The sequence below is a fragment of the Etheostoma cragini genome, chromosome 8, assembly GCF_013103735.1.
Source record: "Etheostoma cragini isolate CJK2018 chromosome 8, CSU_Ecrag_1.0, whole genome shotgun sequence".
Lineage (NCBI taxonomy): Eukaryota > Metazoa > Chordata > Actinopteri > Perciformes > Percidae > Etheostoma > Etheostoma cragini.
Window position 1 is genome coordinate 26385412 of NC_048414.1, and position 23643 is coordinate 26409054.

General features: G+C 40.3%; 2 protein-coding genes across 3 annotated transcripts; one reads left to right on the forward strand and one right to left on the reverse strand.

The window, feature by feature from the left end:
- Window positions 1-872: 872 nt before the first annotated feature.
- On the forward strand, window positions 873-7360 carry etfbkmt (electron transfer flavoprotein subunit beta lysine methyltransferase). The gene is made up of 3 exons (XM_034878440.1): window positions 873-1445; window positions 3064-3194; window positions 6689-7360. Exons 1-3 carry the CDS (start codon window positions 1165-1167, stop codon window positions 7036-7038), a joined length of 762 nt encoding a protein of 253 aa, XP_034734331.1. The 5' UTR covers window positions 873-1164; the 3' UTR covers window positions 7039-7360.
- Window positions 7361-14363: 7003 nt separating this feature from the next.
- Window positions 14364-23431, reverse strand: si:ch211-106e7.2. Of its 2 annotated transcripts, XM_034878307.1 has the most exons (5): window positions 23250-23431; window positions 18369-21548; window positions 17694-18305; window positions 14962-15015; window positions 14364-14846 (listed from the first exon to the last, which is right to left on the reverse strand). In XM_034878307.1, exons 2-5 carry the CDS (start codon window positions 21505-21507, stop codon window positions 14731-14733), a joined length of 3921 nt encoding a protein of 1306 aa, XP_034734198.1. In that variant the 5' UTR covers window positions 21508-21548; window positions 23250-23431; the 3' UTR covers window positions 14364-14730. The 2 variants fall into 2 exon arrangements, with proteins under 2 accessions (XP_034734198.1, XP_034734197.1); XM_034878306.1 differs by having other exon boundaries at window positions 17694-21548.
- Between the last annotated feature and the right edge of the window lie 212 nt (window positions 23432-23643).

The following is a 23643-nucleotide window of genomic DNA, read 5'->3' on the forward strand; positions in this document are numbered from 1 at the left end:
TGCACACACTGCACGCACACAAGGGGGAAGTGCACAGGCCACCGGGTCCAGCCTTTTGGAATAGAACGCCACTGGCTGAAGCTTTGAGCCGTGCTTCTGAGATAACACTGAGGTCATGAACTTAGTCTTGCAGTCCACTGTTTGGACAAAAGGCTTGGTGTAGTCTGGCAGACATAACACTCCTGAATTGGCGATTTGGTCTTTGAGACCATTGAATGCGTCATGGCCTTCCGGAGTCCATGTGAGGTCATCCTTCAGGGCTAGGTTTAGCTGGTACATCATGTCCAGGAGAGGTTGAGTCGTTTGGGCATAATGGGGAATCCAACTACGGCAGTAGTTGCAGAGTCCAAGAAATGCCATCATTTGTCTCTTTGTGCGGGGCTTTGGGCTTTGTAACACAGCTTGTTTTCTGTCTGTCGTGAGGGCTTTTCCTGTTTGGGAGATCTTGTGGCCCAGGAATAGGTTCATATAAAAATCAAGATATGAATATATAATAATCATGAAAGCTATAAATGAAAGTCATAATATTTTAAGACACTACTACAGAGAAATATGAAATAAAAGACTTATATAAATTAATTTCTCTGTCATTTAGAGTATGAAATAACTACATTAAATCGTTATTGAGAGTACCTTCTGTTATGACATAAGGAGGGGCTGTCTTTTCATCATCTTCTTTTAGTGAAAACATAATGTATTGTATGTTTGTGATACTGTTAATCATTTAATATATAGCCGAAAAATAAGTTCTCAAAATGTTTCAGTTAACAGAAAATGTATTCAACGCTATAATAACCCAGAAAGACTAGAAATTACAGCCTAGATGCTGTGTAGGAACCTTTTTTGAGCTAGATTGTGTTTCCCGTTTTCATGAGGTCGGTGTCACATTTGTCCGACACTGTTTTGCATCCGTGTGGAAAACCGTGTTGTTCTGGACGGGGATTTGACCAGTGAATTATCTTTCAGTTGTTAATTTTTAACAGTCACGTGGTTGAGGTATTTACCATTACCGACCCTATCACATGGCTTAGCTGCAGCTAAAGCTAAATGTGGCCATAGATATAAAACAATGTAACTGTTCTATAGCTATGTATGTGGTTAACTTGGCTAGCTAGCAACAACGCTAGCTAACGTGCTAGCTAGATAAGCAGCTCCTTAGTGACCATGTTGGGACTTTTAACGCCCCAAAGTCGTTGTTTTAAATTATTCATCAAAGCGTTTCGACAAACAAGGCGAGCTAGATGTTCATCACTTAGTTCTCAGTTAAATATCCGCAGATTTATTGTAGAGAACACAGAGGTAGTTGGAGAGCAAAGCCTGACCCCAGAAATCAAACTGAGACTGTTCACCCCAAACTGCAGATTTTGGAGAGAAAGACCAGAGCTCTGGCCTTTCGATGACCCCTACTGGGCCATATACTGGCCAGGCGGACAGGCACTCTCAAGGTAATAAGTTATACCCATAATTAACAGTTTTATGACAACGCTGAAGTTGGCTTCCCATTCGTAGGTTCCGATTCGTCGGTTAAGGGGAATTTAAGATAAGATAAAGCTGAAGTTGAACCACATTACACCTGGTCCAGATCCAAAACCACTGTGCCTGGACTTTTCAAATGTGGACTCACTTATCCTAGAGAGGCTAACAAGTCCTAACAACACAGTCTCATATTTGTAAAAGCCCAATTTTATTTTTGAAAATGCAATAAACGGAGATTTTACTGTTTTTTCTTATGTAAGTCAGGTCCAGATCCAAAACCACGGTACCTGGACTTGTCAAATCTGGACTTAATTATCCTAGAGAGGCTAACTAGTCTTAAAAACACAGTTTCATATTTGTAAAAGCCCTATTCTTTTTGTGAAAATGCAATAAAGGGAGATGTAATTTCTATGTAAGTCAAGCGGATACAATAGCCATATTATGTTGACCTTTTTATATTATGTAATAGAGATTAATACATTTCAAGCAGTAATATAACTTTAGCTGTTTTGGGGTTTTCAACTGAACCTCCATTCAACAATATACAGTTTGAATCTGTCTGCTAGTTCACGGTCAGCACCATGGATTTTGATAATTGTGGATGTCATCTCTTCTCTGAATTTTTAATTAAGCAAAGCTTATATATCTACACCCGTGTTGTGTCTTTGACATGAAGGCCTATTAATGCTGTTTTCATACCAGAAATTAGGCTGGAGGTTGACCAGGGCCAGATGGAGGAAAGGTGAGAAAACAACACTGACTTTTTGTGAAGGACAAGGATTTGAAGAGGAAATTTAAAAACACTGGAATTTCTATAAAGACATTTTGATCGATTTCCAAATGATAAAAATGATATTTTGTAGTTTTGAAGTGAGAAGGAAGACCGGCTCAAGGCTATAAGAAATGACATGGAGGGACGTAGTCCTCTATGATGAATGTCAAGGCCATGCTGTAAATGCAGTAAAATGAAACAGTTCCCCTGGTATAAAAGCATTACTAACATGCAACTGTGTTTTTAAGACTATGTAGCCTCTCTGGGATAATTTAGTCCAGATTTGACCAGTCTTGGTATGGTGGTTTTGAAACTGGACCTAGTCCAAGGTGGTCTATATATGAAGAAAACAGTAACATCTCCCTTTATTGCATTTTCACAAGTAGAATAAAGCTTTCACAAATCGAAAACTGTGTTTTTAAGACACTTTAGCCTCTTCGGGATAATTGAGTCCAGATTTGACAAGTCCGGGTACATTAGTTTTGGATCTGGACCTGGTCTAATGTGGTCTACATAATAAAAAACAGCAACATCTCCCTTTATTGTATTTTCACAAATAGAACAGGGCTTTTACAAACATGAAACTGTGTTTTAAGACTCTTTAGCCTCTCTAGGATAATATAGTCCAGATTTGACAAGTCCAGGTACAGTGGTTTTGGATCTAACGGGGTTAACTTCAGCTTTAAGTTTCCCTTAAAGCTCCCCTTTGCTGACAAAGCGGAAGTTGCGAATCGGATACCAACTTCAGCGCCGTAGTTTTATGTGTGTAGTGACTGATGTGTAGTCTCATCAGGTGCCACCTCTGTGCGGTGCAGGTATCTCCTTGATAACCCTGCAGTGTGTCGGGGTAAGACAGTTCTGGATCTGGGGAGCGGCTGTGGAGCCTCGGCCATCGCTGCAAAACTATGTGGTGCTGCTCATGTAGTTGCCAATGACATTGACACTGGTATGCATCAATATTTACCTTAACTATTCATGTGCTGATATTCCTTCTAGTAGCATCTATGTACCTTGTGGTGGGAAAACCTTCAGCTGGACCAGATGGTACCAAAATATTCACCCTTTCTGTTGTGAATGTGAATGTGGATCAGCCACCTGGGGTGCGTTTCAGAAAGCAGGTTTGGTGAAAACACTGAGTTTGTTAACCCTGAGATGAGGGAAACTCTGGGTTTTCCTTTTCAGAAAGGGAGGTTATTTAAACCTTAAAAGAAGGGGGGTAACGCCAGCCCATTTCAGAAAGAGAGGTAACTCATCCTCAGAGTTAGCTACTATGGTAACTGAGCCTGTGAACCTAACCTGGTAATCAGGTTCTCTTCTCTCAGCCTCCTCCCTCTGACACAGCGCTCTCATTTCCTCATTCAGATAGATAGATAGATAGATAGATAGATAGATAGATAGATAGATAGATAGGTATTGATCCCAGAAAATGGTAAATTACAGGGTTACAGCTAGGTAACAAATTTTGCTGGACAACAAATAGTCCCAGAAATTATTGCAATAATCGATAATATTGTCTTTCTGAGACCATTTTGATCTAATATAATGATAATAGCATAATAATTAAAGTACACCTTTTCAACGATCAATAAACTATTATTTCTAGAGAACATTTATCACTCTAAATGGAAGGCATTTTAAATATGTGGCTCTCTAACACATGGCGAGTAAAAGTTTATACCAAAATAGTTCTGTTTTTGGTCTTAATTTTGGCGAAGGTGCAGCTACTTTCTTCTGCTCCTCTGCAGGTCAGAGCTTTGCGGGGGCCGGGCACACACACACACACACACACACACGCAAACACACACAATCCAGATGCCATCCGCCACATCACTTCTCTTTACTGATAGCTATCGTGTACCTCAGGCAAAATCAATAGCTAGTAAGTGGGGATTTATGGCATGAAATTAAATAACTGATCATTAACCGTTGACCGACGAGCAGGTCACGGACTCTCAGATCATCGTCCTGGAGCCTCTGACACACTAACAGCTGGAGGCGTGTACCGGTTAATGTTCTGTGCATTGTCGGACACACGCTGCCACTTTCCCGAGAGCGCTTGTGAGACTGACAAGTCCACAGCAGCCTGTGGCGTTTACGTCCGAGCCGGTCTCCACCACCTCCACCGGCAGGTTGTCAACTGTGTTGTTTGGAATGAAAGGGAGAAAACAGGACGCAGAGTAACACTGGGGGTACCGCGCAGGCGGAAGTGATGTAGGGCTGTCATTCTCCAAAGTCTCCATGATTACATCTTCTTCTGAATACGCCTTGTAATTTTTTGGGAAGATGGTCGTTGGGTGTGTAGCTTCTCTGAGTGGTGAACATGCTTCTTCTCTCTGCAGCGTTTAGTTTTCCCTCTCTGGTAGGTTGTTTCTTTTTATAGAGTGTGGCCATGTGGTTTTATCCTGCGTGGGCGGGGTGAAAGAGTGGTTTGTCTCTGACGTATGGATGGAGGGTGGTGTAGAAGGTAATAGATAATGTGGCTACATCCAGCAGGTCCCCCAGTGTGTTACCTTCACGTCGCTGATACAGACACTGTTCCCCGGTCTGATACCTAAACATATATCCCCAATTACCACGCTCACCACAGGGTCCTAAAGACCGTTCCTCATGCGGACGCATGTTGAGCGGTGGAGGCTTTTGGATCCTGCGCAAAAAACAGCATACTTCTTCTGGAACCATCTACGCTGGACTCTTGTAAAATGGTTAACCCCATTTCACTAATAATAATTCACGTCATCGGGCGACATGGTGAGGGAAAATGCACTATAGTTCACTATAATTCTATCAAAAGTCTAGAAGGGGGGGGGATGGGAACGCTTGGGGAAAAGGGATCCCACCCCTTTTGAAAATTAGGTCAAAGGTCAGAGCTGTCAAAGTTTGATGAAAGACTCCGACACAGAGGGTTAGCTTAAGCTTTGGTTACCTCATAGTTCAGGAATGTGAGGGTAGGTTAGGAACTGTTTTTCTGGACCAAACGGATGGATAGAACGGCAGGGGGGGTGGCGGCTCTGTGTGGGTGTGTGTGTGTGTGTGTGTGTGTGTGTGTGTGTGTGTGTGTGTGTGAGAGCGAGAGCGAGAGAGAGAGCTGGAGAATCCGCCCAGAGACAGATGATAAAAGCAAGATAATAAAAGATCAGGAATAAGACGGGGAGACGGAGTTCTAATCTGACATAGACTTTGCTGAATTGAACTCTGTGTACGTTTGTCTACGGTTAGGGATACTTTGTGTCAATTTGTGAACACAAAACAAGTTTTCAGCGCAATTTCATTTTCCGCTAGCTGCCTGCTCCTAGCTTATAAATCTAGACGGTCAGTCTAGCAACTCTGTTGTTGAGCTGGAAAAAACAAATCCCGGTCAGGCCAATCACATTGTGTATAGAGTCGGTGGACGGGCTTGACATAAGGACAGGAGAGTTGCAACCGTTCCTTGTACATTTCCTGCTACATGAAAACAAAGAAGATTGGCTTTGGCTGCAACTCTGGAAGACTTGGTGTTGGAGTCATTCTGAAAAAAGGAAGATGTGTTCGGAGGATGTGGTCTGAGTGATCGGATGCCACTGCGTCCTTAATGCCTTTTGGGTGCATTCATACTTACAGTTGTTCACTTGTGATCAGACAAGACACGTAGGGCCTCTTTTGATGTGCAGAAAGAAGGTTTTAGTTGGCACACACGTCTTCACAGAAAAACAGATGCACACACAGTGTCAGTGTCAGAGTTCATCCAGTATCAGATTCAACCCTGTTGCCAAAATTGAGCTAAAGCAATTACATAGTGTAATATGATACATATAGCGTATGGTGTTGGAGCTAAATCCTGCTCCATTCTCAGGGTTCATTCAATTATTAGTCGAAATCTCAGACGTTGAAATGTGAATCCATTTATTACACAGGATATCCTGAGACAAAGTTACCTGGATCAAGCTGTCGCAGCTCTCCCCTTCCTTTGTCTGACTCTCTGGCTCTAGGACCCCCAGTATTATCTGGGGGTCTTTAGACCACAGTGATGTGTGTGTGTGTGTGCCTATTCGTTAGCTTTTCAGTTGGAATGTGACTGAAGGTTTATGACTCTCAGTTCAGGAAAAGATCAGTGGGGGTAAAAGGCCGAAACCAGACTCGGGGTGCATCCCTAACAATCAATTCTACTTCTGACACATTTAGGAGAGCTGGATTATAACAAAATGTAGCAGAACATCTTATGTTATAAAACAGAAGTATTGCAAAACACCTTAATATAACAACCTAAAGACTATATACTGATAACAACAAACTTAATGCATGACCAATATGTCTTCATTTTTGTTGAAATAATGCTTTTACCTTTTACCTTAAATGTATAATGCTAGTCACACACAATGTTTAAGCACATATAAAGTTTTAAATCCCAACAATAGCCTATGCAATAGAAGGTAAAACACTAAAAAGACTTCTTTTTTTTAATAGTTGCAGCGGTTGCGACCCATATGAACTGTGAGTTGAACGGCTTGGAGCCAGCTGTGTGTCTGTCGAACAACATGATTGGTTCACAACCAGAGGGCTTCGACCTGATCCTCCTCGGAGACATGTTCTACGAAGAGGCCCTCGCCACCAGCCTTCACAGCTGGCTGGACCGCTGCATCAGAACCCGAGGCACCGAAGTCCTGATTGGAGATCCGGGAAGAGCTCAGTTTGAGGAACACGGCATCCGACGACTCCTGCGTCAGCTGGCTCAGTTTGAGCTGCCTGAGTGTGTCAGAGAGGAGAACTACGGTCTGACCTGCAGCAGGGTTTGGTGCTACCGTCCTGAGCTCTGAGGACCGGAGAGGATCCTCTGTGCTTTCTAGTTTGGATGTAATAAATATGAACTCACCTGCTGTGAGAGGTGTTATTGATTGCTTTGTTATCTTCTTCACTCAGGGTCACTCAGTTCAGTTGTCACTGGTTGCCTTACAACAAACTATCTCCAAATATGTTTTTAATACCCAGGATGCATGTAAATATATGTGGATGTTTCATGTCCTGTACTGTTGCTTTGTATAATAATATATTTTACATACAGAATTAATAAGCATTTATTTGTCTTTATTTATCTATCTACATGTTGAAGTACAGTGTACAAAATCCTCATTTGTGTAGCAAAGCAAAGTATAGGAACTACTGACCAATATGCCCCCCCCCCCCCCCCCCCCCCCCCCCCCCCCCCCCCCCACACACACACACACACACACACACAAACACACATTATGTTCAATAAATAATGGATGAATATGTAATTTTGAAACAATATAATTATAATTGAACCTGTGTTTTTACTTTCAAATGTTGAGCTGGACTCCACAGTGTGACAATGGTTTGTGGTTAAATAATTAACAGCTTTCTGCTTTTCATTATTTAACACACATATTGGCCCTTGTTTCGTAATTAAAGTGTCATGCAGCATTCCTTATTATGCAACATATGATCTTGTGAATAAGAGCCCTTATGCATTACTACCCATTTCCGTAGAGTCCTCTGTAAGAGACAGCAGTGATGTAGTGACAAGTACATGGGGATGGGGACATCAACATATTTAGTGAGCACACATCTTAAAGAGAAACCAGTAATTTTCTAAAGATAATTATGCTTGTGATCCCAATGTGCAGTGATATAATGTGTCGTTACTTTTTCATTCCTGGTCGATGGATGTTGTTTTTTCATCTCAGAAGTAGTAGAAGAAGTCTGGTTGTAGTACAGCTGGGGGTAGTTAAATAAGAACTATAATTGAATTAAGATGGATTTTAAAATATCCGTTCTGGGGGAGCCAGTGTAAACTGAATAAATCCATCTGTCAGCTAGAAAAGAAGTATTAGTATTCAAGTCTGCTAGTTGGCAGATACTTCCTGTTAGAGCTGCATTGAGATATTCAAGATTATTTAGATTTAAAGATGAAATTGGCAGGTTTAACTTCCCCTTCTGTATCCAGTATCACAGCTGGGGTTTTCTCATCTAAAAGGAGGGTGCAGAAAGATTTAGGGACAGGCAGGATGTTCAAATTGTATTTACTCTTCTTTGCGTTACTCAACTGCCTAAAATTGTATGTCTTTTTTTATTAGCTAACTACGGTGGCTGAGACGGTTCAACACAAATACAAAAGCTACAACACAAACCGAAAGCTAAAACACAAACACAAAAGGCACAACACAAACACACAAGCAACAACACAAACACAACAGCTAGAACGCTAACACAAAGGCTACAACACAAACACAAAAGCTAGAACGCTAACACAAAAGCTACAACACAACCACAAAAGCAACAACACAAACCCAAAGCTACAACACAAAAGCTACAACGCTAACACAAAAGCTACAACGCTAACACAAAAGCTACGCTAACACAAAGGCTACAACACAAATGCAAAAGCCACAACCCAAACACACAAGCCACAACACAAACACAAAAGCTAGAACGCTAACACAAAAGCTACAACACAAACACAAAAGCTAGAACGCTAACACAAAAGCTACAACACAACCACAAAAGCTACAACACAAACCCAAAGCTATAACACAAAAGCTACAACGCTAACACAAAAGCTATGCTAACACAAAGTCTACAACACAAATGCAAAAGCCATAACACAAACACAAAGGCCACAACACAAACACAAAAGCTACAACAAAAACCGAAAGCTAAAACACGAACACAAAAGGCACAATAGTAACACAAAAGCCACAACACAAACACACAAGCCACAACACAAACACAACAGCTAGAACGCTAACACAAAGGCTACAACACAAACACAAAAGCTAGAACGCTAACACAAAAGCTACAACACAACCACAAAAGCTACAACACAAACCCAAAGCTACAACACAAAAGCTACAACGCTAACACAAAAGCTACAACACAAATACATAAGCAACAACGAAAGTGATTGTGTTGTTGACAAACAGTGTTGTAGCTTTTGTGTTTGTGGTAGCTTTTGTATTTGTGTTGTAGCTTTTGTGTTTGTGTTGTAGCTTTTGTGTTTGTTTGGTAGCTTTTGTATTTGTGTGTTAGCTTTTGTATTTATGTGTTAGCTTTTGTGTTTGTGTTGTGACATTGTTATCAAATGCATTTCCTGATGACACAATTCAGTTGTTTCACATTAAACCTCAATACGTAAAACATAGTTTTTTGATGGCTCGTTAAACATGAATGAATTAGTTTTTTGTTCTCATGAGTTCAGTGTGTTATCTACTCTCCTTTGTGTCTTTGATGGAAATCATAAATCAGGGGCCATCGGCCCTAAAAAGAGTGTTAGTTTAATAAAGTGACTCACTTTAGAACTCAATACCACTGGATCCAAACTTGAGTAATACAGTAAATACATTTACTGTATAATGAGCACATTACAGCAAACCGAGGGCTGTTTTTAAGGAAAGGAACACTAAATCATACTGGAGACATCTGGGTGTGTTGCTATGATGTAAGTAATGTGTCATGATAGATTATATTAGACTATTATTTTTGCCCCTTTTATGGGAGGTTTAAGGGACTTTATAATTGGAATTGCAAAATGTGCCAATATGTGTGGCCATCATACCCCATTATTATGGGAGGCCCCGAGCGTTAGCCTGGTATCACTCTCCAGACCCAGCACAGAGCAATAAAATCCCACATTCTTAAGCGTAACAGTGTGTCCTTGAATTGAATACACATCATAATTGATACACAGTTTTCCTTAGCCCCTTAGCTCTATCTTCCTTCTGTAGTGTTTGGCTTGAATCCTGCCCTTCTAGATTCTTTCAGGAAGAAGGGTTCAAGTCCATAGGTTGGATTAAAGAACGTTTATTACAATAGAAAATATTCCAGATCTGATTGATCTTAAGTGCACGGGGCAAGTGTTTGTGTGCTGTGTTTTGTCTCCAGAAGGTTAGTGTCTAGCAGAGCTTGGCCTGCAAAATAGATAACAGGTCTCAGACTGCTACTGGAGGGGACCTCCACCCAAACACAGGACGTGTCCCCAACCACCCTTGGCCCTGCTTTTCAGAATTAACTCACTCGGCAGAGCTATGGTTGAACACATTGTACCAAAACAACTTATTATAAGGTCACAGTAAACTTATGAACTACAAGCTTCTTATTTAGAAGTGAACCTAACATCACACTGAAACCAAGCAGACTATGTGTAATGCTTTCGCTCTTTAGCTCAAAATATAAGGAATTGAACACACATGATTAATATAATGCACGATGTGAATATAATGTTTATGAGCACACATGATATGAATACATTTTATTCCAACAGTAGAAAAATAAATAAAGGGTAACATTTCCCCTCTCTAGGGAACTGCAGAAAGGACAAAGAATCACATTGCACACTTATTCTCAAAAGAATAAGAGCATACAATTATATTACACAAATCAAACCTAAAAGAGGAGTATAAATTATCATGCGTCAATGAATGTCTATACAGCGGATTTTCATCAGCATTACTGAAATAATAACTGAAATTCTATTTTACCGCTTGCTGAAGGAATAAGATGTGAGTGTCAGTTTGCACAGTAACTAATCTAGCACAATGTGTCTGACAGCAGATTTTCTGCTATGAACAAAACCTTGAGCAAAATCTGGCACATATAGTTATTTTCATTTATTTTCTATTGTACGGCATGGGTCAAATAATAATGGGAGAGCGCATTGGTGATCAAATGTTATGTTTTTCTCCAGTGCAGGAGGACAAAATAGCAATGATTTATGCTGTTTATTGATTTCCCAGTGGGTAATTTACAATTTACAATCTGTTTTGTCAGAATCACTACACACGGGCCTGAAATACACACACACACACTCAGCCAGCGCCCTGAGCTGTTGGTGGGGGGAAGGGGGGGTTGAGGGTATGGGAACGTGTGGGAAATAGGGGCAGATCCCCATTTGCAAATTAGGTCAAAGGTCAGAGCTGTCAGAAAGTTTGACGAAAGGTGTATCCATGTATGTTGCCGGTCGTGGTGCACTCTCCCTTCACCAGCCTTTTTTTCCCCCGATTTGCATATGTGACCTGGAAATAAATAGAGAGGGAAATAAATAAATGTGGCTTTAGGAAATAAAAGTTCAATGAAATAAAAAAATGTGGATTAATGAATGAATAAATGTCAGCTTAAAGTAAAAGTACCATGAAATAATTAAAAGTTAATGTATCTAAATGATTCAATTTTACATCAATGTTTCCATTTATTAAATTTTGTATGTATTTATTGCCTCATTTATTTATTCCATGTTGTATTTCAAAGGCATTTTTTTTATTTATTTATGTATTTATTAATTGATTCAACATTGAATAAAATGGCATCAGGAAACAAGCCATCCATTCATGTCAATGGTTGTTACTACAATATGCTAATTAGTCTAATGCATTGTTACTCCGCTTCTTGTGCAGCCTTAGTCTGGTAACCCCAGCAACCAATCAATTCACAGCAACCTCTAAGGACATCAAAACATACAACCTTGGATAATATCTTGTGTTTACTACTACATTTTTGCAATTCAGTCCCCACCAATTTAGCTGTTGCAAAATAGGACCTAGATCAGTGCACAATAGCAAATTTATGGTTCATTTGCATTATAAAATCTACCCAGACTTTATATTTTTTATTGCCCAATTGAACCCTGTGAGTGACGGCAGGGTTGAAATGGAGACAAAAGAAGAGTCTCTCTCTTTCCCTCCAGTTTACCATGTGATAGTGACACAATGAGCACATCACTCACAATGGTGTGACTGAAGATAGAAGAGATTAAGATAAAATAAGGGGAATGAAAGGAATGTGTGAAGGAATGAAGGGTCTGAGAGGGAAGAAAGAAATTGATAAAAACTGATGGAAGGGACCCTTTAACATTCAGATGGACTGTAATGTCAGACTACTGTCAAACAACACACAAAAAAACGCCTTTGACTCTTTTCCTGTTTCTAGGAGCAATTTGGAGGCAAATGGTTTAACAAAGACACTGAAGTGAAACCGTTCTAAGAAAGAGAGAGATCCAACTTTTGGATCTCTCTCTGTTTCTTTTTACAGAGAGGCTGTGCGGTCACTAGTGGGGTGAAAAGTCTCTGAGGTCAAAATTTAAGTTCTGCAAATAGTCTTGTTTTTCCGAAGCATGGTAAAGGGGGTCTGGCTACTCCACATAGCATTCAGGGACAGGAGGAAAATGTGCTCTGGTATATTGCCATTTCTTTAAACCATCTTTTTTTTTTTGTTGTAAATGATGGGCGGTGCTAAACTCTGCAGAGAACCCTCCGATTGGACAGATAGTCTAGCTTGCTGTCTCAATTCACCCTGCAGAACTCTGGGGACCAGGTAACGACAACCAGTCCTCAGAAATCCACCAACACAAAGAAAACAGAAGGAAATGGAAACAACATGCATCTGGAATTCCCTGCAGCACTGGAGCAATCCCGGAAATAGTAGCCACTCACCCTTAACATATAGTATTTTCTTGTGATTATAATTTTGTGTGTTTTGACATTCAACAACAGTTATATAAGTTCTGACCATATGGACCACATTAGTGATTGTTGACATAGGGGCCCTGGTGCATCCTGTATTGCTTAGACTAGACTAGGGAAACACAGACCGTGTGGCAATAACCACAACCCAGAATGTCCTATGCCATATCCAGATGTCATTCTATATGTCATGAACAAATATGGAAATCATTTGGGAGCTTTATGCTTATAAACTGAGCCCAAGGAAGTCATCTCAGCACATCCCGTCTTTGTTTTCAGTCATTTCTCGAGGTCAGGACCTCTGTCTGCAGAGTGGCAGCTGCACATGACTCCTGTAAAATTTGGTTTGCTTGATTTGTAATCGTATGTTGAAATGAACCACCCAGAGCGGAGAATGTGCCTGTTCTCTTCAACCCAAGTATAATCTGATTTGATGATCTGCTCTCATTCTCACTGGATTTGTCTTTTGTGTACTACACCAGATTGTTATTTATATAACTCAGCTTCTCACAGCTGACTCCTGGGACATTAAAGGATCTATCATGGACATATTCATTGTATTCATGCCATTACGATGCACTTTTGAACTCTAGCACCAACTACCTCAGACCTGACGCAGAATAAATAACAAGACTGTTAAAGTGAAGAAATAAAATTGGGGGGGGATCCATAGTGTAATATTTGGATATTTACTCATTAAAGTTAATATGACTGGCAAAATAGTTAAAGTCCTCCTTACATTACATGATAATAAAAGGTTATTGTTTTTTAAGAATTAAAACATTTCTGTGTACATTTCTACTTCTTCCAACCATATATAAATGTAAGTCAATGTAGATTTTCATATTGCATCAATTACATCTGAAGCATTAAAAGACTATTTATGCATTGTTTATTTCTAAAGAAAGACACAACAATGTAAAAAAGGCTCCATGATCTTGTAGTCACATTACGGCTCCATAGCAGACGTTTTTGTAAAAATAGGCTAACGATTGTGTCATAACCACGAGACTTACTGTCACATAGTCGACAGATTACCGTATTGTCAGGAGAAGCTTTGTATTTACATCAGCTGTTTAATTACTAATGTAAACTACCATGTTAGTTAGCAGTAATTAGCCTGTGTCTATGTTATCTCCTAATATATACCTACCTCTCCGTCTCTGGTGATTGGGAATGATTGAGATTTCTCTTGCACAGCTACTAGAACACTTACAATTTTCAGACAAGTTGCTCACGTCACATCTACGTCACCAATCTCAGTTGGAGGCTGCGCATTAACGCTCAGCATCACCGGAAAAGAGCTTCCAATATCCTTCACTGGTCTCTGTCCAGAACAATGGGATCTGTTGATCCAGTTCTTTAATTGTCTATGACTTTAAGCTCTGCATTAGCTAGCGTTGTGTTCCTCTCATATGATTGGTAGGTGAATTATCTGATTCAAAAATCTAAAACCACATGCCCATTTATTTATGTATTTTTCCTCAATAGTGCACGGTGCCGGAATACTTTAACTAATATATCTTACAGATGTACACCGATACTCCACCCTGTGTGTGACAGTGTGACAGATGAATATATGGTCGGCTTGGAATATGAATTTATTTCTGGTCAAAATAATAAAACAGACAATGTGAAACAAGAAGGGTGAAGGCATTTTTCGAATGAACAGTCAAATCAGTGCAAAAAACACTAGATTACATTTCTTGTTTCTTATTAAAAAAAATGTATATAAGATGCAAACATTGTATTAAAAATATTCTTTATGTAGAAAAATATATAATATCTCTAAAAGTGAAGATAGCATAAAATATTGAAAGACATTTTGAATTGTAATTGAAAGATTTTACACACATGACCACAGTAAAACTTGTTTGACAGACAAATGTATTAAACATTCATTTATTCCCACAGTACAAAAATACAAAAGTCATCGTTTTTTAGGCACGCAATTACTCAGATGATGAAATGTCACAGGCGGATGCCAATATTTGTCTTAAAAACAGTCTGAAGACAACAGAACATGTGTCCTTGGAGCTAGCCGTCCATGGACAGCTGTGTCCTCTCCGTGTATTTCTTCTGAAACTCGGAAAAGAGGCCGTCGCTTTTGGTCGAGGCGCAACACTTCTTCTCAGGATCTGGAAACCATGCACCTAAGGAGCAGTTCAATTAGAATGATTAGAAGAAAAGACAACTGTAGCCACTATCTCAATAATGTACGACTTTTTTATGTATTTACATAAACCATATCTTAGGTGTATTTGTTACCTCTTGCACTCGTGACAGTTCTGTTTGGACTCTTCTTTCCAAGGTCAGCCATGTCTGAAAAATAAAATAAAAAAACCTCTTTAACCCTTGTGTTTTTTTTAATGTTTTTGTCCCTTTTTTCCCTCCACTCTTTTGATCCTTTTTTTTAATGTTTGTTACTTTTTTTGACCAAACTAACTTATTAACTTTAGTTTTACTGTTATTTGCACTTTTCATTGGATGTCTGCACTTTTTAAACTACCTCAGTAGTTTGTTTTTTTGCTTCAAAATTTAAGATGAAAACTTTTTTCAGTGTTTTGGTCGTCTATTTCAAACACTTGTCGCTTTCCCCGATATTTTTTCTCTCCACTTTGGACGTTCTTGACACTTTTTCCAACGTGTTTTGAAACTTTCTCCGACATATTTGTCACTTTTTTCAACGTTCTTTTACCATTACCTTTCGTTTTGCAGTTATTTGGGGAATTTATGGTCAAGAAACCTTACTCATAGGAAATGTTAACTAATGTTTGAGTTAGAAAATCAGAATTTAGGAATTATTTAGACTAAAATTAAAGGAAAGTATGTTGATGGATAATCACAGACTGGAATATGTCAACTTTTACTCATAACTATTTCAAAACCACTTTAATTTTTTTTCCCTAAATGCTATAATATTGAATAAATGAGCCCAATATTACTGAAAGTAGAGATTTGAACTTGCCAAAGAGCGTTGTGTGGAATCAATCATGTTATTTTGGGGTAATTTAAAAGAACACCGATATAGGGAAATGGGTCAATTTGAACTGAAGACAACATGAGTTTAAAAAATAAAAAGCATTAAACAGTGGGCTTGTGAGATGGCTAACGTTCCAAAAGATATCATTCCCTGTTTTCCAGATTGGATGTCTACACTCCCTGAAGGACTCCTCCCCTACGCTTTGTGCTGAGACCTGTATGATGGGCATACTATGGGGTTGTGATTTTTTCACACAATATGTTCATTTGGTTCATAGTTTATAGTCTTTTTTGGTATTATTTCTTCCACTTGGTTTCAAATATTGTGGTTACTGTGTCATCTTTTGTTGATTTTTTGTCTGTGGTGAAGATGAATGGGTGTGTTGCAAATTGTATGTTTGTGTGTTGTGTTAAAATTAAAATAAAGTTGATCATAAAAAAGCTTTGTAGAAGAAAACATATCATATGGTTTTATTTTTACTACAGGAGCCTCTCTTATGGCAGGAGATCCCACCTATGTCCAGAATCTTAGCCACTACCCCCTTTTAATCTTTCCTTATCCAGGAAACCCCTAACTCAGGCTATATCTACACTACTGCTTTTCATATGAAAACTGTAGTATCCAACAACTTATAAATTTCAATCAGGTTCTTTCATAAGAGTTCAAACTAGCACTGTCATCTTTAGAATGTACCAATGCAGAGGGTCAATGATTTACATCTTAGTGGAGTAATCTTTGAAGGTTCAAGGGACTTTATGTTAGTTTTGGGGCCCCTTCTATAGACTCTGACCTTTACTTTTCCAACTCACACCTCACTATATGTTATCTTACTTATTACCTAAACATATCCTATGTTTGATGTACAGAGAGGGAGTGTGTCCATCGGGCTAGGTCACTCTCCGATCAGTGTCAAGCGGGTTTCTTATCATCGCAGCATCCTCCTCATCCTCATAAGCGCTAATCTCCGTTAACCACTAATCTCCAGCCATAGCAAAAACGGGCTGGCTCAGTGGTAGAGTAGGCGCAATGAGAGGTTTATGCCTGAACGCCGAGGTCCAGGTTCCCAATCCGACCTGTGGCGATTTCCTGCACGTCTTCCCCCTCTTGCCACTTTCTAACCTAGGCAGTAGTAGCGTTATTAAATGCTAAATTTAACTCCATATTAGCTGCCAGGATCAACAACAAGGTCAGCAATGTAACAATCCAGGTTCAATTCGCCCTTGTGTTGGCTTCCCCGTCAACCCACCATTTGTTTTTTTGCTTCAAAATGTTAAATGAAAACTTTTTCAGTGTTTTGGTTGTCTTTTTCAAACACTTGTTGCTTTCCCCGATGTCTTTTCTCTCCACTTTTGAAGTTCTTGCCACTTTTTCCAACATTTTTAAAGCTTTCCCCCCGACATTTTTGTCACTTTTTTCAACTTTCTTTGACCTTTTTCTTTCTTCCAAATGCTATAAAATTGAAAGGAACAACCAAATTCAATGAAAGTAGTTAACTGATCATTTATATTACTTGTGAAGAGCGTTGTATGCAACCATTCACGTTATTTCTTTTGACAATTTGGTTGCAAGAAACTCAAATTTCTACTGGAAAAGAGTCACACGATCGGCCTGTGACCACTCAGGGAAAAACACTAAATGTTGCTGTAGTACCTCTTTAACCCTCATGTTGTCCTTGGGTCAAATTTGACCCGTTTTCAAAGTGTTTTTAATATTAGAAAGTATGGGATGTCGAAATAAGCACAGAAAATGTAAAAGAGTAATAAAACCGGACAACAAGTTGGGAAAAGCAACAAAAACAATGACAACCATTTTAATTAAACACCCAAACATTGAAAAAGTAACAATATATTGGAAAAAAGAGACAAAACATCAGATGTTTGATACTAATTTTGAAAAAAGGGATTAATAATAAACAAAAATTAGAAAAAAGCAGCTTAAGCCTTGAGATAGAGACAAAATGGGTTTTCAGGGTTGACAGGAAGACAACACAAGGGTTAATCTCAATATTGTGATTTACCTGGAGCAGGATCGGTGGTTTCCATGGTCCCGTTGGAACCATCTTTGAAGTTGAAGGTATTGGGTAAGACGCTGAACTTCAGGACACTTTTAATGTGGAGAGGCGGGACACGACGGCCTCCATTTTCAGCCTCACTTCTCTTTTGTTTAGCAGGCCGGCCGAGTGTGACGGTGTCTTTCTTCGTCCTCTCCTCTCCACGTCTGGGTCTATCAGAGAGGGACAGCCTCCTCTTCAGACTCAGGCTAGTCTTAGGATTTCCATGCCTGATCCTCGTTTCAGAAACTTGCAGCTGGTGAGTTTTAGCGGGGCCAGGTGTTTTAGCTTTCTTGAGACCTCTCCCAAATATAGAGGAAAAAGTACACGTTGTTTTCACTTTGCTTTTGCGCCTAATTTTCATTGGTGTAAAACTTGTACTCCTTGTGTCGTGAAGACTTTGTTTGACTGTGTGTTTCCCTGGTGGGGCAGTTTCACTGGACATTGTGTTCAAAGGACTGAGTTGCACAGTGATAACTTTTGGAGGCTTTGAACCGGACCCAGTCTTGTTTTGTGGTCTGGAGCCGTACAGTACCAGTTCTACAGTTCTACACTTTGAGGGTGAAAATTCACCATCAGTCGCATCAACAAAGTCCATTGCACATTTTGAAGCTCCCTCAAGGACAGGCTGTGAATCCACATCACGGGATTTGCATTTCTTAGATTTCTTAAAAATTGGGAAAAATCCATCTTGACTGCTTGATCTCTTTCTTTTTCTTGGAACCGTTTCGTGTTCACCGCTCCTAGAGTTCTGGAGGGCATCTGTCGTATTGATTTGACTTTGTTCTTCTTTGTTTTCCATTGATGACTCGGTCACAGTTGTGTTCTCCTTAAGGTCTGACATCTTGCTGGCCACTTCACCTTCACTGCTGCCACTAATGTCCGAATTACATGACTGCACACTCCATGATTTCAACTGGTCTTGTGCACAATCCACCTCAGGGTCCGGCTGAATTTCAGTGTCACTTTTGAGAAACGGGTTGTTTTCTTTCTTGTCTGAACAGCTCGACTGGCTACTTTCTGTCAATTCCGGAGCTCGTTCAGCATCACTTTCACAGTCTGGCTTCGGGTCGGGAATGTCATCTTTACTGTTGGACAGATCATCTTCGTTTTCACTTAGGAGTATAATGCTTGAATCGCTACTATTTATGCTTATCTGGGAAATGTTCTGTGGTTCTTTGTCAGAATTTGAGTGCGGTTTATCGTCATCTTCAGAAAAGTCAATGGTGTAACCGAGTTCATCGCACAGATCAGGCCAATGAAGTGTTATAACCTGACTGTTGACATTCTGCCCCTCCTCCACTTGATCCCCTTCTTCTGTGCCACAGTTGAATTTGCTGTCGGAGCTGATCACACGCTGGTTATCTTTCCCTTGCACTTCCATGTTTTCCTTAGTAATATAATGACTTTGTTTATTCTCACACTGGCACTTACTCAAAGAACCTGTGTCTGACCCCCAAATCATTTGCTTCCACCTCGGAATGCAGCAAACCTGTTGAATTGGACAGGCTGACTCATTCTCCAGTTCTGTGTCACTCAATGGGGCAAATATAACCTCAGGTAGCTCATCATCCACTGAGCTTATGGTGATACTCTCCGGCTGATTGTCCACACTCTGTGGCAGCTTGCTTTGAATTTGCTCAAAAATAACTTTGGCCTTTTTTGGAGACAAAACTTGGATTTGAAATGAGTAACATGGGTCGGTGGCATCTACGCTCTCCATTGTATCAAGAGAGGCAGCTTGTGTTAGAGTTGCTTCCACAGCGGAGTCTAGTTTTTCTTCGCTTGAGTCAAGCTCTTTTTGTGACGTCTGGTTGGACTCCTCGGTCTCGACCTGATCTAGTTGACTGGCACTCTCAAGCGTGTGAAGCCAAGGCTTCAAAGCCTGCGGTAAGCCAAACTCTTTGTCAATATCATCTAGCTGCTTATCGACATTTAACCACACTGACTTGTAGGGCAGTTCTGAATAAAGTTCGTTGTGTTGGAGGACATGGTAGCTTTTGAGTTTCTTTCTGCGCTTTATATATGACAGTATGACAGAGTCAGGTCTTACATGTTCCTGGCAGAATTCTAGAACATGCCTCATTAAATTCCTGTACCAACCTGTCCTGAGCTGACATGCCAACTTTGTACAATTGCCATCCCAAAACATGCTTAGTAGATCGTTTGTAGAATTAGACTTTGTGTAGTCATTCAACTCTTTTTCAGCCACTTCTATCAACTTAGTTAATGTGCCTCGTGTCAGTGGGGTTGCTGGGAGTGAGGAAAGCTCAAAAACAGGATTTGCTTTTTTTGGCGCGTTACTCTTACCCTCATCCTCGCTTTGGCTCACTGGCCCATCAGAGGTTACAAATTGTTGCGCAGGTGGTGCAACATGCGGATCTACTTGCAGTTCCGATCCCGTGTCATCTGGAGATAATCGTTTTTGCGTGTCTTGAGCTGCAGATTCGTTGGACTTGTTTTGATTTGGGCCCTCCAGGTTAGATCCTGCTTTAACATGCACGGCCGGGCCATTTTTCTGTGATGATAAGTTTGCGTCATCAGACTCATTGCAGGTTTGCTGGCTGACCTGGTAGCGTTCATGTGACAATGGTTGCACAACAGCAACAGCTCTTGTGCGACCAGGAGACAAGTGAATGGAGCTGTCATTTGCCGCAGCTGATGAGAGCTTTTCAAGCCTTTGGCAGCTGTTTGCCACAGATGATTGGGTCTGAAGCAACTGAGCCAGCTGAGATGGGTAACTTTCAGTGACAGTGGTTGTCGAAGGTTGCTTATTTTGATTAGACTTCGTCCTACTGACAAACTGCTTCCCTCTGTAAGGTGAATTAGTATACGCTGGAGGATGAGCATCTGAGGCGGCAGGGAAAGAGCTGCGTAGATCCTCTGCGATTCTTGCGATAATCTGCTGGCTGTGCATTTTCTCTTTTGTACCAGCAGCAGGATGTGAGGGAAACTCAGGGTTGGTTTCATACTGCCTGCTATGTGAATTTGAGCAAAAGGAGGCGGCTTGTCCCCCACTGTTATGTGTGGAGTATTGGGGAGTGTTCTGACTCATGTTAAAATCTGGCAAATGCTGTCCACTTGACAATGAGTTAGTCCCTCTGAAAGACTGACAAGCAGACTCAAAACTTGGTAATGGGGTGGAGGGGGCGTAGCCGTTTGGTCTTTGATTGTGGTTATGAGCAGTCTGTGTGCTTTGTGCAGCAACAGGCACTTTGCCCATGTGAACACCCTTTTGATGTGGACACGACGTAGCTGTTGACTCTCCATTTACACTGTTAAACAAGCCGTTCTGATCCCCAGGATGTTGGAGATCAGGCACAACGTTACCGTTCTGTATCCTTATTAAATGGTTCCCGTAAACTCCAGGCGATTGGTTCCATTGCGCTGACATGTTTTGCTGAGAGTATGCGGCGTTTGCCACCATCACGTTGGGTGGACTTTGGGTCGATGAGTTCTGATGATGAAAGTCTTGCTGAAATCCATAAAGTGAACTAGGGGTTCCACATTGTGTATTAGTAGAGGAGTGTTGCAACATGCGGGTAAAAAGGAAGGAAGAAACGTCCTGATGAGGTAGTGCTGAGGTCTGCCAATTTGATGGCTGTCCGTTAGGGTAAGCTCCATTGCGATAGGTGAAAAGAGCCCTTTGTGGTGGTTGGACTGCAGTCCCGTTTTGCTGACGGCTCATTGTGTTGTGGGTAAACTGATCAGCAGCCTGCGAGGATTGTGAAGGGGGTCCAACCTGTCGGTACTGTCCATTCATCCATCCACTAGACTGCATTTTGGCCTCTAATGAAGTAGTAGGTTGAAGCGGTTATTTTCCTGAAAGAGAAGATAATACACATTAGCATCTGGGCAAGTTTTTCATAACTACAACATGATTATTCCAATTGTATGACCATGTAAAAGAATGACTGTTGAAGAAATTACTTTGACTGATTACTGCACCCCAAAAGTATTCGTCTTATCAAGGGACACAAAGATCAAAAATTCAACAAAAAAAAAAGAGACCAAAACGTTTTTTAACTTTTCACTGTAATCTAAGAAAATAAGGAGCATTTCTGCATCTGTGCGCAAATTTTATAAACTGTTCACTCTGCAAAATTAATCAAATTTTTAGCACGATTATGATTTGGGCTTCCCACGATCAAATTTGACAACAAGCAAAAATAAGGTTGATTTCCTTTAATAAGAATTATCTTTTCCCTATTTTTGTGCAGTATCTTTATCATTTTATTTATGATGTGCTTATGTTCAACTGCTATTAATCAAGAACTGTTTCTCCCGCCCTCCCCATCTTCAAACACCATCTTTATATTTTCTTTATGCATGATGCACGTATGGTAACTGCTGTTCTACTTAAAGCACGAATCCCCCACCCCACCCCAACGTTATGTTGACATGCTAACATATGTTAGTTACTAAAAAAAAAACAATAAAAAGTAAAAAAAAAATAAAAATTAAGTTACCGTCATAGATTTCCTGCAGTTTTAACCCAAAGGTGTCAGGTGTATCCATCTGGTGATTGAGCCTATGGCCCACTGGTGAATTATTGCAATATTTATATAGTATTCACAGTATTATTAATAGGTTTGCTGTGGCATTTCAGGAAGAAATGCCCCATTACAGTTTTCTACATTGTATAATTTATAATGCGTGTTAACTGCAAAAACTAACTTTAGGTACAGCTTTAAGTTATGCTGCTATAGTTTTCAACTTCCAGGGGGGGGGGGGCTTCCCATGACACACTGAGCTCCTCTCTCTCTCCATTTGTTTGCATTCATGTCCTTTTAATGCATAATTAACATAGTTAGTTATGCATCCCTTCCCAGAGTCCTTTCATGCATGTCCTTCACATCTACAATAGTCGGATTCACTGTGTTCTCTCTGAATTAATCACTGCACATGGGTGGGCACTTTTAATGACACTTTGAACATGTTAAGAGGCTAAAAACACATTTAAAACTTGTCCTGTTTAAAGCCTGTTGGGTGCTAACTCTTGCAGGAGGATAACACAGTGTAGGCAGCACTGGTTAGTTTCATATTTCTCTCTACTGACAGCACTACACATTTACAAACAGAGCTACACGTTGGAATCGACCGGAATTCTCCTTTAACTGTAAAATGTTCTCCAATGTTAAACTTAAAGTGCTCATATTTTGCTCGGGTTCATAATTGTTTGTCTGTCTGGTGGTCCATTTCTTTAACTGTCTATGTCTAATATGCTCCACTGGTCTCCGTCCAGAACAACGGGGTCTGTTGGTCTATTCCTTTCACCGTCTATGGGTTGAACGCATTTACAACGCGTGCCGGAGGGCACTACAATTGTAATGGCGATTGGTTTGACCGCAGTAAACTTTACGTTCTACAGTATATCTACGGCACAAACTGAGTCACTGCGCAGTTCATTGGGTTGTCATTTCCTTAACGTTAAACACATGTAGCGGCTACACGCCCATCCCCAACAAATGCACACAACTCTTGGGCTGCTAACGTTAGATAACAGTACAAAAAAAAACTTACTTTTCAAGACGTTGGAATTCCGTCCGTTCTGTGTTGACGTCCATTTCTCCATAACCTGTTTTAAATCATAAGCATGGCTGGTTAAGAGTCATGTTGCTAGATCTTAAAAGCAAACTAGCGTATTTTTCTGTTCAGCTCATTCTTCAGGAGCAGATGTGTGACGTCGCGTGCAGGAGGAGGAGCTATAGATGGGAACCGTTCCCGCCCATAGACAGTGAAAGAAATGGACCAGCAGCTCCAGCAGATTTCCACCAACTGCGGAACGTCGGCAAAGTCAATAGATTTCCATTAAAGTCAATGTCAATTTTCACTGACTCCGTCCGTGCACACGGCACATAGTGCGGGACACGAAGTTGAACAAAGAAACAAAATAAAACATCCAGTTAATTTTCAA

What these genes read in the sequence shown, in the direction of transcription:
- etfbkmt (XM_034878440.1), top strand. Translation starts at nt 1,165, where the DNA reads ATGTTGGGACTTTTAACGCCCCAAAGTCGTTGTTTTAAATTATTCATC. An exon ending in GGCGGACAGGCACTCTCAAG is followed by an intron (nt 1,446 to 3,063) that starts GTAATAAGTTAT and finishes TGTGCGGTGCAG; the next exon opens with GTATCTCCTTGATAACCCTG. An exon ending in TGCCAATGACATTGACACTG is followed by an intron (nt 3,195 to 6,688) that starts GTATGCATCAAT and finishes TTTTTTTAATAG; the next exon opens with TTGCAGCGGTTGCGACCCAT.
- si:ch211-106e7.2 (XM_034878306.1), bottom strand. Translation starts at nt 21,507, where the DNA reads ATGCAGTCTAGTGGATGGATGAATGGACAGTACCGACAGGTTGGACCC. An exon ending in AACCACCGATCCTGCTCCAG is followed by an intron (nt 15,016 to 17,693) that starts GTAAATCACAAT and finishes TTTATTTTTCAG; the next exon opens with ACATGGCTGACCTTGGAAAG. An exon ending in AACTGTCACGAGTGCAAGAG is followed by an intron (nt 14,847 to 14,961) that starts GTAACAAATACA and finishes ACTGCTCCTTAG; the next exon opens with GTGCATGGTTTCCAGATCCT.